The 14,805-nt window shown below is 37.3% G+C and overlaps 1 protein-coding gene across 1 annotated transcript in view; it reads left to right on the forward strand.

Moving 5' to 3' along the window:
* LOC113228999 overlaps positions 1–14,805 on the forward strand; it is a 255,159-nt gene that overhangs the window by 50,671 nt on the left and 189,683 nt on the right. The window contains exon 2 of the mRNA XM_026462468.1: positions 13,649–13,822. Coding sequence (XP_026318253.1) covers positions 13,658–13,822 — 165 coding nt within the window. The 5' untranslated portion in view covers positions 13,649–13,657. The remainder of the gene's footprint in view (positions 1–13,648; positions 13,823–14,805) is intronic.

The following is a 14,805-nucleotide window of genomic DNA, read 5'->3' on the forward strand; positions in this document are numbered from 1 at the left end:
CGTACAAAGCGAAAATGGCGGACTTAGCTCAAGTAGGTCTTTCGAAACCTATAGTTGGCACGCGTCGGACACACTAACTAACCACTTCTACTGTATTTATTGTTTTGTGATAAAAACTAATATTTTTCTACTTCATTGGTATGCAACGCTGTACTTATTCGTGAAAAATGCGCTAAGGCTGCTTTGTGGAAATAAGTCTTTATATTAATGTGTCCTGCTAATGTCCCAACTGTCTCCCTATGACAACATCCCGGAATGCCAGTAGACTTATCTGAGTTCCCTCTTTAATTAAATTTATAAAAGCTGATTTTAGGGGAAATGTCTATTTACAAGATTTATTCATGTTTTTCTTTATACATCTCACCTCAAGAACAAAGTTGTCGCTTTATTGTTTTTAAAAAAACTCATTTGTCACTTCCCTAAAATTGTACTTTTTGTTTATGTCATTTTATTATTCAGGGTGCAATATAACCAATAAGTCTTCGAGACGAATGGGCGCTTACAATTATAGCAATAAATTATTTCAGTAGTCGTATCTAATTTTGATGTGTGTTATGTATTACTTGTTTTAGTAAAATCTGTAAATTACGCTAAATGAAGTCTGGTACCTTTCTGATAATTGACTAATTGGCTACACATTAAGAACGATAAGTGACTAAAATACATTATTGGATAAAAGCGTAACCTACTTTTTTAAAATCATTCGTCATTCATGTCACTGCCAATTAAAGGCTTAAGCGGCGTGTATGCCAAAACTCTTCAACGTAGTATTTACCATTGACCAAGCACTTACGAAGCGCTTCGCAAGTTCATCATTTCAGGGGCTAAACTCCACTCGAATATTGACAAAAATAATATTTCCACAAAGCCCACGTTTCGACCACACCCCTCGTTACAGGGGGATGATAAGGAGGCTTATAGCCCCCATGTTTCCCCCCTACTGGGAGAATAGAACAATCGAACTGATGACATAAAAGAATATGTATGTATACATGTAGTGAACTCGTATGGAGATTTTGGAAATGGGTACCGAATGCACGTGAATCATGCGTTACTTTGCGAATAATATTTTGGCAAATTGCTATCACTAATTACAAGTTTCTTACCACGATATGTTGACAGTTAACCCGTGACCATGGAGCGTGTAACCGTTCCAGAATATCGAGAAAATAAAAAGAAATCGTATCGTGGTAAGAAACCTGTAATTAGTGATAATCATTAATACAAAGATCGAACCGATGTCTTCAAGTAAACCGTGCCAGACGCTATGCCAACTAAGCCACGGAACGAAGAAGCGGTTATTAATAATTATAACATACTAGCGGAGTAATTTCACAAAAAAATAATTGAATATCTATTCAATACTAATTTAATTACAGTTTATAGCGACATCTCTAGCCAGGGTTGGTTGCTGTAAAGGTCACCTAACTGGGTGACAAAATACTTCTATAGATTTTTCATATATGGCGCTTTAAAAAGTAGTTTAAAACCAAACACAAAAGATCCGACCACAAGCAAATAGAAAAATTCGCGAGGTCCGCTGGTTCGTTCCGTGGCTTAGTTGGCATAGCGTCTGCCACGGTTTACTAGAAGACGTCGGTTCGAATCCGACCAGATCGAAGGAATTTTTTCTGAGTGTTCGATCTTTGTATTAATAATTATAACAAACCAGTGAAATAATTTCACAAAAAAATAATTGAATATCAATTCAATAAAAATTTAATTATAGTGATAATCATTTAGTGAATAACCACGAAAGCATAAAAACCAATTTTTTGGAAGTTTGCATTGCTCCATATAATAAAGCAATCACCTCTTAAGTATGAAGCTATGGACCTGTAGAATGAAATCAGTGCAGATATTGATTTATCGAACGATGGGTTGTCTGGGATAGACTGAGGACAACATTCCTTATAGTCCGTTGATGTACAAAACAAGTTTATAGGAATCGTTAAACGAAATAAAAGGTCCGGGGAGTACTATACTATAGATGCAATTTGGAATGAACATGGACATACATTTTTACAATTACCCAACATTCAATCCGATTGAAAATGTTTGGTCAACAGAATAGATATTTTGTGAAACGAAACATTTAATTAAATATGCAAAGCATTATGACGTTAGGAACTGAAAAAAATAATGCAATTACTGCTGAGGAATGGGAAAATGTTTGTCATCGTGCTGAAAATGAAGAAATTAAATATAGATAAGAAGAGCAAATGGATCTTATATCAATACTTGTGACACTTCAGAAGAAGAAGACTTATATTATAGTGATTAGAACCATTCAAAAATAATCATTCTTTCACAGTTAGGAATAACTCATGTAACATTTACTTGTTTTGACTTTTATGCGAACGGTACGCCACTACATATGCAATTCCGAAATTCTCTATTTGACATTAATCGACACGGAAAGAGCACGTGCTATTTCCATCTCACATTCTAACGTGTGTCCCACCTTCTTAATCATGTACACTATATCTCTTTCACACACTCTACGACAGACGACAATTAGAATAGAATAGAATCTTATTTATTACATAACGCCACAACACATTAATACACAGTAAGAAATTTAAAAAAAAATAATAAGAAAAATAAAATTAAAACAAAACTAAATTAAAACTAAAACAAACAGAAAATAGAATAACAAAAACTAAATAAAATGAAGTAAAAATAAAATCTTAGTAATAATAGTCAACACTATTGTTGTACTAAGTAGATGTCATGTCACCGCCGGGAAAAGGCTGTGACGTTGATTTTCAGTGTACCTGTCACTGTTACCTGTTATTACTTTATGTATGTACACTGTATATGGACTGTCAAAACTCCCCGCTCAAAATATCGAAAGTTACGTCGTTCACAATAGGCCTTAATTTGTATAATTTTAAAATGAGACATTCGTGCTGCGTAGTGCTTCTGGTGGAAGTGTCTAGTAGCATCTTGAACAGAAGTCCGAATTCACCTGAGCGCTCTAACGCCCATTACTTAAGTTATTACACGGGTCAAGAGTCTTCAGCTCGCCCTTTTGTCCGGTGGCGCAATCAACTCCTAAATACCCAATCAAAAAAGTGAATTTTATGTAAAACGCTTTCAGTTACAACGAAAAGTCACCTTAACATATTTCCAGGAAGGTTGATTTCTATAAAACATGGGATCATTTTGAATTTTCTTTAGACGCTGATGTACCTCTATTAGGAGACCACTTCGCCATTATTTAACAATGGCCGTCAATTTCTTCTGTTTGATTTTCCTCATTAATGGACGATTTTTTTTTACTTCGTTTCGTTCGAGCTGTATTTTACGTTGTACAGCAATTTTTATGGCCATGCCATCTTCTTGTTTCAAGTGTGTGTCATATTGCAGGTCTACCTCTTAACTCAATCGGTTCCTGACGTAGCTGCGCGGTGCGGGAAGAGTGACAATTTACATATATGATTGGTTGAGGTGCATCGGTACAAGTTATTACGCGTCTGATAGTGAATATTTTGAATAGAGTTTTTAAGTGGTAGTATGCGCGGTGCAACTTTTAATAGGTACGCGAGAAATTTTAGGCTAGCTGGTGGGAATCGAGTTATATAGACGCCTCGCCACTGTTGCCTACAGCTCCTGTACCTGACCGGAAAATAAGGAGGGCACTGTACGGGCACTAGCCTCTCGAAGTACCGGATGAAGTCAAGTGACAAAGGTCTGTGACAACCCAGTACACTGACTGATCTGGGGTCAGAACCTGAACTTCTGATCTGAAGATTCCTGTGCGCGTATAGGTTACAGTGCCCTTCTCGTATACCCTAACGGTCACTGTAATCAAAACTAATGTAGAAAGATATGGGGCTGTACTTACATGTTAGCAATGATTAATAAGTGAATAAATTACAAACAACGCGGCAAAAATACGACACGTGCAACTGTATTGAACAGTAGTAATGTGCCTGACAAACACTCCAACTATAAGCTAACAAACTAGAGAATTTCCTGTATTATGATGACACCATGTAACAGGATTTGTTTCTGGGTTATCAATATAATTTTCTAATTGATTCTATTTACTTTGCTTTTGCATCGTGCAAAATTTTGGGCGTTCTCTGTATTTAAAAACAAAAACGAAACAATACATTTCAAAGCATTAGAATATTTCATCCAAAATTCTACAAATTGATGACAAAGAACCTAGAAATGTGTAGTTTTGCGAGTTTGTTAATACGACTACATAACCATTTAAATAGGCACAGCTATGTAAATACCACAGTGAGTACCACAAAAGCAAAGTTTCCGAGGTGTAGCTACCCTTTTCTACATACTTGCTAAATAAATATTAGACAACATACGTTGCACCGATGCCAAATTAAGTAACTGAAGGACTTGTGTAGTGTTCTACATTGACCCGACCGGGGATCGAACCCGGGATCACAGAGCTGGCGACACTTTGAAAACCGTGTGCTAGCCACTCGATCACGGACGTCGTCATACTTGCTCCTCGCTTAAATAAGAACTAATACTGTTAAACCAGAAATATAACCTTTTTAATATTTTTTACGTAGTGTTACCAGTGCGTAGGAACACGAGTACCCTATGTTTCCCGAAAAGTACAATTTGGGGTAATTCATACCATCGCTGGTCACATCGTCGCATAACATCAGCTGAGATCGTGGTCAAGCGTGTGTCTATTATTCATAAAAAAGCACCGGAATTCACGTTTGGAGCACAACCCAGACCCGGACCAATTTAAAAAATCTTATTTTCCAATTTGTTTCTACCATCGGGCCACCGAGATCGCCAAAAACTGTACTTAAAACCGCAAGTCAAAACATTAAACAAACCATGCACACTGTGCAGCTCAGACAATTCAGAGCCTATCAATAAATCTACATGTCTGTCTGTCTGCCCATTAAACTGAACCCTCCAAATCGTCGGGCTGTAATTCAAATCTACCCCTTGTACTACATGAAACCATTTGTAACATGTTTATTACGCTATGTACCGTTAGTGTACAGGATGTATAAAGAATCGCGGCCATTTTTTTTCCCAAATTTAAATAAAGAACACCAATTCGTTCGTTCCGTGGCTTAGTTGGTATAGCGACTGGCACGGTATGGAAGAAGACGTCGGTTCGAATCCGACCGGATCGAAGGAATTTTTTCTGAGTGTTCGATCTTTGTATTAATAATTATAACAAACTAGTGGAGTAATTTCACAAAAAATAATTGAATATCAATTCAATAAAAATTTAAAAGAACACCAATGTTTTGCATCTTCAGCTCAACAGTTTTTAATAATTGTCATTGACAACATGATTGAACATCAGATTGATTCCATTAATCATAACACTCAGATTTTTTCTATGTATTCTTAGGGTAAGTCAAGCTTAGAGTGACTTGGCGTGACTAAAGAAAATATCTTGCCAGTAAAGTAAACGCCATTACCCTCTCTACGACATGACTGGAGGAACTTGTTTTGATTGATATAGGTAACCGCCATCTCCTTTTCTTAGTAAGGCAAATAAATGCATGGGACAAAATACCTTCAGTTTAAATGGACGGTAACTCGATTGGCACGCCCAAATTACAAGTATGTACGCAACATTCCAGCCAAACCCGAAAATAGTAAAATAGAATTATTAAAAGATTCAAAGCGACTCAACAAAAGCACCACAAGAAATTTGGGACGTGATCGCTGCGAAACCTGAACAGACTGGTGCAGAAAAAGAAATCCCAAGCAATAACATTAACGATCCATTTTCGCTCAAAGAGGCGCTTTAGACTTTTACTGCCCACTAACAATATGGACCATAGCATCAGTAAAAATTATGCACTTAAATAATTAATCACCATATTTGTTTTGCAAAGTTGATTGCTTTTATGAACACCAGCTCAAATATAGTCAGTCCTCTTTGAAACATCCTGTTGATGCGAAGTATAACTACGTATGTATTATGCGATTGTGTACGTGTTGTTTGGTATGTACGTATGGACAGTGCGTTTATAGAGTGGATTGAATATTTGCGCGGACGCTTTGCTTGTCCTATGCAGTTGTATAGGTTGTGATGTTGACAATTTATACTGGTGCGTACACAAATGTGCAGCGTGTTCAGTTTGCTATTGCTACGACTCGACAAAGTGGTAATCCGCCAGCTCGTAAGTACTTTTAATATCTGTAAAATCGTCGAAACATCGCTAGGTAGTCTTTACTGTGCTTTTCATTATTATTAATTTTTCATACATCGGACTGCAATGATCCAAATTGGTTATTAATAAGAGAATTTTTATTCCGATGTTAGTGTCCCTACGTATAAGTAAATTGGTACCTGAACAACAGGAAATTTAAATCTTCCTGATCAGCACTTGGGCAAAATGGCGCATGTATAGCGAGTCATACTTTGGCACCACAATCATCAAGATGAAGTTCCGACTAGCCCGCAGCCGTGGCATTCTTTTCGCGCATTATAGCATACCAGTTATCAGTCCTACACTACGCAGACATGTCCGAGGCGCTGCAAGCCCGCGGTAGCTCCATCAGTATACAATTGTATTTTTTTAGTAAGTAAATCGTGCACTTGATGGTAAGCTACACGCCTGTCCTTAACAGTTACAGAGCCACTCAGAGCTTTAAATTGCAAAGATCTGAGGAGTGCTACCCTGAGACATAAGTTGACAAATCCCATGTGCCTGTAATTTCACCAGCACCCTTACCCTTCAAAACCGGAACACAGTAATGTTGACATAATTGCTTGGCGGCAGAAATATGGCAATACTACCCTGGACGAACTCTTTCACAAGAAGCTCTATTGCTACTAAAAATAATATTGGACTCGAAAGAAGCTGATCGCTTTCTGCGTAAAGCTGGCCCAGAGACTTGACGTGTAGAAGACTTGACAGCATGCTTTAAATAATGCTACTGTTACTTGCTTACTACAACGTGCAAATCGTCGGGCTAACATGTTGCACCTAACTGCCAGAGTCCTTTCCGTTTCGATGTCCAAACGGTACCTAAGGTCGTCAGCGATGAAATGGCCGAGGTGTTTAAATATAACTAATTATAACGCCTGATAAAAAATTCAGTAAAGTTCAATAAAAAAAAAAAATTAAGTAGCTGTTAGTAACCAGCTGTTGTCTATTCTCAAAACAGTGACGTTACTGTACCAATGCTTTTCTTTGTAATAAAGTTTTTAAATGAATATATCTGTACTTCTTGAATACTACTGTTTAGGGCTACAGTGAATAATAAATCGTGGGTCACGTCGTCGCTTAACAACAGTCAAATTGTAAAAGCATGTGTCTATTTAAAAAAATATACTGACAAACATTCAAATCAAAATGATGAATTTGAAGACTGTAGAATTTCTTGAACTCAGTAAGTAGTTTATTTGAAACAAATTTCTAGCATTTCTGAATTCGCTAGTACACGTTAAGCCTCAGCTCCCACCCAGTACAAAGGCTAGCAATTAGAGCCCCCTATCGATTGTCCGTCTACCCGTTCGCGTCCTCCCGTCCGTCCGTCACGGAGCGGATTTGTTCGCATATAGATATTTATGTGTAGGTACAACCTGTACCGGACATTGGGGTGTCTGGATCCATAAAATATAATAAGACATGCGCTATGTTGTTATTTGCGTTAGACAATTTTACAGGGTTAAAATTCGAATTTCGCACGCCTGGCCGAAAACTATTTGAAGTATTCAAATTTGGAATATTTGACATATTTAAAAACAAAAAAAAGACAACATTTTCTTCTTCTTCATTTCTCCAAAATAAGAATTTGGCGCTGAGGTTTGTTTATAAAGAGAGAAGCAGAATGAAGAAGAAGTATGAAGTATCATTCACATCATGCGTCTTTTGTCAATTAGGTCGAGTAGTACTTCTTTGATAGTTAATTGTTTCAGACGGATGGAACGGGAGTAGACCCCCCGGTATTAATGCTCTGATTCTCATAGTTATTGGTGTTGTCTGTCATATTATTGTTATTAGACTACCCCAGGGTTCTAAACGTATGCAAATATTTTTTTTAAAGCTGTCCCATTTGAGTGGTAAATTCAGGAACCTCATTTCTGTAGACTTTTTGTATGTGTCATCATCGTTGTCGTCAACTCATTGCAATCCATTGCTGAACACGGGTCTTTTCTATGGAGACAGTTTTTACTCAGAGAGTTGTTGAACATTTTCCAGAGGTCGTAAACCTTCGACATGTAACTGCTTCCGTAGCCGAACGTTTACCATGCCGGACTGCCACGTAGAGGTCCCAGGTTCGATTCCCGTAACAATTATTTCTCTTGTGAGTTTGGGTGTAATTTGTGGTTGTCTATGTGTGTGTCCATGGCACCTGCGACACAGGGTTTCCCTAGTGCGGGGCTATGTTGAGTGTGTGCGTTATTATTATTATTATTATTATATGTAGGTTTCATCACGATATTTTCCTTAACCATTAGCAAGAGTTGTTAAACATTCACAAATAGATTTGCAAGTGGGTGCTGGATAAGGAGGTTCGATTTCCGTTAGGACAAATTTTGAAAATGAACTTTTCTGAATTCTGGTCTGGGTGGTGGTCCGGTGGTCCAGTGCTCCGGAGTGTTTTGCGTTGCTTTGGTACTCATCCTATAGGGAATTTCCTAGTTTGAGACCAGGTAATTGATATCAATTACCTGGTCTCAAACTACCATAACCATAACCATAACCTAACCATATGGTTATCTGGCACATTATTATTACTACAAATGCACGTAATTTAGAAAATAATGCATACGTACATGCCACCACTATGACTCTCAATTGATAAGCTACCGTTTTCCCACTGGGCTACCACCGCTTTTAAGAGAACATGTTGAACTTGGGAGCCGTTTATCAATACCCTATTAAACACACGTACATCATAATGACGTTATATCGTTATTGTTCCAATCAAATACCAGCTCCGGTGTCTATCATTTAGTGTAATCAAGTTGACGTGGTAAATGCTAATTGAGCAGAGATTATTTAAACAAGATATGAAATTCTTGGTTTTTGGTTGCTGGCTACGAAAAGAAACACCCCGCAACTTCATATGGAATTTACCACGATTTACCTTCTGCATATTGTAGGAAATGTCTGAGAACATAGTAATGATAATTAGAATTAGCTGATCAATTACAATTACAAGCACACGGGACTTATCACCTTTCTTAAATTGATAACTTTCTATATGTTTTATAGATATTATATGAATGAATGCAAAGTATTAAAATATTTATATATAATACATAATAGTACATTATTGCAGAGGCCGGGAAGTAGGAGATTGCTGGACGCATATGAATTACCAGGACGAGCGACAGCGAGGCCTTGTATTAATACGAGTCATGCAATCCCCGTTCCCGCCGAGGCGTGTATAGTATTTTTCTCGATGTGAGAAAATAATAAAGACTATAGAGAATAAACTCCATTTTTTGTAGTCGGTTAAAAGTATATAAGTTATGTAAATTCACATATGAATACCTTGTTGAAACAACATGAAAGAAAGCTCATCGGTCCAAATATTCCATAGTTTTAATGCGAACATCAACACAAAACATACGAAACACCTAAAATCGATTCACAAACCTGAGTTGACTTGTTTAACGGTACTCCATAAAGAGTGTACTTTGAGCGCTGGACCAAAAATCCAAAACACGCATTAAGGACACAGAGCGACTTTTAAGAAGTGGGTACAGTCATGGGTAAAAGTTGTATTTAATAAACTTCATAGCGGAGAGAGAGAGAGAGAGAGAGCGCCAATTATAAATAGAATATTTATATATTTATATAATAAAATATTTTTAAATAGATTATCTTGTTTTTAATAGTTACTTTTTTAATAATAATATTGTATTAATTGTAGTTATTTATATTATTTCAGTTAAGGCTTATTTTGAGTTGTTTTTTTTTTTTCATTTCGTTAGTTTTTTTTATTTCAGTTTCATTTTCGTTGTGTCCACATTTGCAGGCCGTGGTGACCTTTAATTGAGACAGAATTTAGCATAAGTCTCTGTATCACTATTTCAACTTTGTTATATTTAATTCATGTCTTGTTGTCTTGCCCCTCTGGCGGCATATAGCTATGTAAATTCTTAAGTTACGGACGTTTGTGAATGTTACCTGTACGTCGAAGAAGGTTCACAATTCTAGGAAAACGTGTGATGTCCCCTACCCGCATTGCCGCGGCATTGGGGCGCGCAATAGGTTGACAATGATGACGACCACATCTAGTTCTATCTTATCTTTTTCACTTTTATTCCTCGTATGTCAATTGCCATAAATACAGTAGGAAAGAAAATTTTAAAGATGATTCCATAGCCAAAAAAATTTACGCTTGAAAAGGTCATTTGTAAATAGAAATATGACTTTTCAATTGAAATACTTTTAATGTTAGGTTTTAAACTTAGGAAATGATAATCTTGATATATACCCTGGAATCTTATTGTGAACTCATATACTGCGCCCGTAGTGCCTCGATAAAGCTATTATATCCACATTTAGCTGTCAAATTCGAGTGATAATTTTGAATTTTATCACAATAGCTATCATGGCGAGCATCGTGACGTCACATTTTTGTCATCGCGAGCGCCGGCGACCAATAACTGCAAAAGATTAACACAGTGCTAAACATGGGTGCAAGGTCACAGCTGATTCTAAAACATTTGCACAGTAATTTTATCTACGTAAAAATGGGCGCGACAAACGAGACGAAAAGACATTTTGTGTTTCATGGTTTTCGCGGCGATGGTTAAACGACAAAGATGGCTATATATACGCAATTTCATATCGTTCTTCAAAAGGTATAATACTTAATTACCACATAAGCAAACTTAGATTTATCAACTGAATTAAATATGGTCACGGGGAGGTTTATCACACATATTCTGCCATGCTACGGACACAGTTCCCCATAAAAGAATCGTTTACCTTAATTAAACGAAATCGTAGTACCATGAGTTTGCACTTAGTTTCTAAGTTGAAGGTCAGTTATAGTAATTTTAATTACATTTCCTCATTACTTACTATATTCTGCCACGACGTCAGCAATATTGATCACCATGTCATGACTATGGTATAGACTGGTATTTAACCTATTTAAAAAAACCAACGCTGCGACTCTTTATAGTTCCCTGTTAGCCATGACCATTGGACCTATAACGAACCCGAAGCGCTGGTATGTCAGAGTTGGAGCCGTCTTACCAGTAGAGCTCCTTGTGAAAGAGTTCGTCCAGGGAAGTGCTGCCACCTTACCTATTTCTGCCGCCAAGCAGTATGCGAGCATTACTGCATTCTGGTTTTGAAGGGTAAGGGTGCTGGTGAAATTACAGGCATGTGGGCCTTGTCAACATAGTCTCTGGGTTAGGGCAGTGCCTTTCAAATGTTTGAGGCTTAGGCGTGATGCTTCCTACCAGGCTCACGACTTGTTCCTCCTGTATCTTGTTGTCGTTACTAGGATATGACTTCTTGCTATGCCAACATTACGCAACGGTTACGCGTTTCATGATTACGAGTTGATTAATAAGAAGTCATAATACATATTACTAAAAAGAAACCTGTTATCACAGATCATAATACTTATAACTCATGTCATTATTATTACAACTTTGTTTTTTTTTCATTTTTGTTGTATGATTTGATTTACAGAACAATGCTTTCAGTCATCGTAAAATATGAATGTATAATTTTTTATATTTACAAAAAAAAAGCTCGCATTTATAAGAAATACGGTTAGATACGTAACACTCTTTTTCCTTACAAACTTTTGCTCTTGACTGTACTTGTTGTGCTCAGATCAGATTTTAAGTACTCGAAATAACAGTGCTTTGGGGAAATAAAATGGTGTTTTTGCTTGTTACTGAAATTTGAGGTGAAATGAAGTAATTTAACTTAATTTTATGAGACACAAATATGACTTAATAGTTTTTTAATAACATACCAGTTGCAGTACCACTCAGAGCTTTGAATCGCAAAGATCTGAGGGGCATTGCCACTGCGCTCGACATCCTGAGACGTAAGTTGACAAGTCCATATGCCTGTAATTTCACCAGCACCCTTCAAAACCGGAATACAGTAATGCTAGCATTACTGCTTGGCGGCAGAAAGAGGTAAGGTGGCAGTACTTCCCTGGATGGATGGAGCTCTACTGCTACTAATATACCAGTAGCAATGGCACGGTTCCAATATACCAGTGACTTCAATTTGTATGCGTACAATTTTGTTACTGGAAAAAAGATGTCGAAGAAGGTTCACATCCTTTATATTATAAGCCTAAAGTATCTCCATAGAGGAGATCCGTATACTAGTGAAACGAATTATGGGTTGGTAATGATGATTATGAATTAATAATAGCTTAAATTTTTAATTAATTGCTGGAACAAATACCAACGCCATCTAGTAGAATACAACGCAAACAATATGGCAATATCGGACCACTATAGAAAAGAACTATTATCGAAACTTGTCAGCGTTACTTTCTGCTATGGTATTAACCAAACTGCGGAATGGCGTGACCATTATAAAACTGTTACGGCCTATTAGGGTAAAGTCCCCAACGAGGGTGGCAATTATATTGTCATCACCAGACCATAGCGGCCTGCTTGTTGTTAATTTTCCACATGTTAAAAAACAGGGTATTTAGTACAAAATGATATTCGCTCGTCCATTGTGGCAACTAGCCTCAAATCGCCAGTCTCTTCCCCAGCGACCCGGTCGAATCGGACATTTTTGTCAAAATTGAATAAGAAGTAATGACGACCTCCGTGGTCGACTGGCTTGCACACCGGTTTTCATGGTGCGCCATCTGTGAGATCCCGGGTTTGATCCCAGGGTCAATGTTAACTGCCTCAGTGGCCGAACGGTTACAATGCTCGCCTGCCACACAGAGGTCCCGGGTTCGATTTCCGGGCCGGGAGAATTACTTGTATAGCCTACATTTATTTCCCTCGTGAGTTTGGGTGTAATTTGTGGTTGTCTCTCTTGGTTGTTTCCCTAGTGCGGGGCTTATAATAAACTTTTCTATATTTCGAGTGTTTTTCGTATCGTCGTTGTTTTTAGATATCCATAACACAAGTCGTCGGCTAAATTTGAAAACTTCGGAATATCGGATAATTAAACCTGACAATATAATTTGTTGACCCTTTGTTATAAAATAAAGGTGTAGTCATATAATTATTTCTAGTAAAATCTGTAATTTTTCCTTATAACAGTTTAAGTTCATGGAGGTTACGAAATTTACCGACAAAATGCTTTAGTTACTTACTTCGGATTCAGAGCAACGTATGTCATATTTATTTATTTATTCAAGAAATGCGATCGTAGCGGACATTCTTCATTAATGATGAAGCACACTATTTCTCCAGCTTAGCGGTCTTGCGTTACCATGATGTTTTGTTGGAAAGAGGGGGAAAAATATTCCACTTCTATAGGTGACTAACTAAACTATGAATCCGGTTCCGCACACTTTCCGGTAACTAATTCCAATAAAACTTGGCAAATAGATGTAATTCCACGAAGTTTTGAGGTCGGTTTTTTTATTAAAAAGTTATAATTGTTGTAATGTAATAAAATAAAATGTTGTAATATAATAATTGTTGTAATTTTATTTTAATGTTTTTGTCCTATTTTGTATGTTTTCAACAATGTAATTGCGTTGGTTGCAGTGTGGCGGGATGGAGAAGGCAAAGGCGTACATAAAGAGCTCGCTAAACGCGTCGCGGCCGGCGTCGCCGCGCGACAAGCCCGCGCCGGCCGCGGGAGACGCGCGCGTGTGTTTTGTCTGCGGCGGCGCAGGTTACGGCGACCAATTCACTGTACGGCACAAGCCTGACTCTCAGGTAAACTTGATTTCATATTAGTCGGAACGTGTATATATTTTTTTATATTTATGTTATTTCATTACGTCAATTGACGGAACGAGCAAGTCGTGCACCTGATGATAAACTGACAAGCCAGGCCACAACACTTGCAGTGCTACTCAGAGCTTTAAATTGCAAAGATCTGTGGGGCACTGCCACTGCGTCCGTCACCATGAGACGTACGTTGACAAGTCCTGTGTGCATGTAATTTCACCAGCACCCTTCAAACAGTAATGCTGATATTACTGCTTGGCGGCAATAGGTACTTCCCTGGATTAACTCTTTCACAAGGAGCTCTACTGCTACATGGTATCGTTTGTATGTTGCTTGATAGTTGTGAGTTTGGTGAACGATTAGTTTAGTTTTCTCAATATTACAAATTCCATACAAACACAGTTACATGTCATTTTACTATCTTCGAAAAGTGAGCGTCAGTTCACAAAATAATGAAGAAATAATTATATAACAGTGAGTCATAAATACACAATAGTGTACATATACAAAATCAACATAATTAATGAAACTAATAAATAATTGAATTTAACTAACAATGTCAAGTGTATACAGAAAATGTCAATATGGATTCTTAATAACTAATAAGTGTATTTTACAGTATAATCATACGGTGAATGCGAAATTCATTAATAAATAAAATAATTTAATTATTTATTAAGTACTTTGAGTGTACTCTGTTACTGAGTAAAGGGACTTTCCCAATAAAAGGTTCTTCGGTCTGCACCTCAACGTTTCCTCACAACATTCGTTTTTTAGTTCGGCGGGAACGAGGTTAAAGGGACTAATTATTTTGCAACAACGAAAAAAGGGATGAGAAGAAAGTTATCTTCTCTCCAAAGATATTTTTTTTGCGGTATAAATTGTCAAATAACCTAGAAACATGGGCTCGGAAACAACGCAACCGTGCCTATATGATCAACATAGCATTAAAAGTCAAAACACATAAT

This window comes from Hyposmocoma kahamanoa, unplaced genomic scaffold (assembly GCF_003589595.1).
Source record: "Hyposmocoma kahamanoa isolate Upper Pololo Valley unplaced genomic scaffold, ASM358959v1 270, whole genome shotgun sequence".
Taxonomy (NCBI): domain Eukaryota; kingdom Metazoa; phylum Arthropoda; class Insecta; order Lepidoptera; family Cosmopterigidae; genus Hyposmocoma; species Hyposmocoma kahamanoa.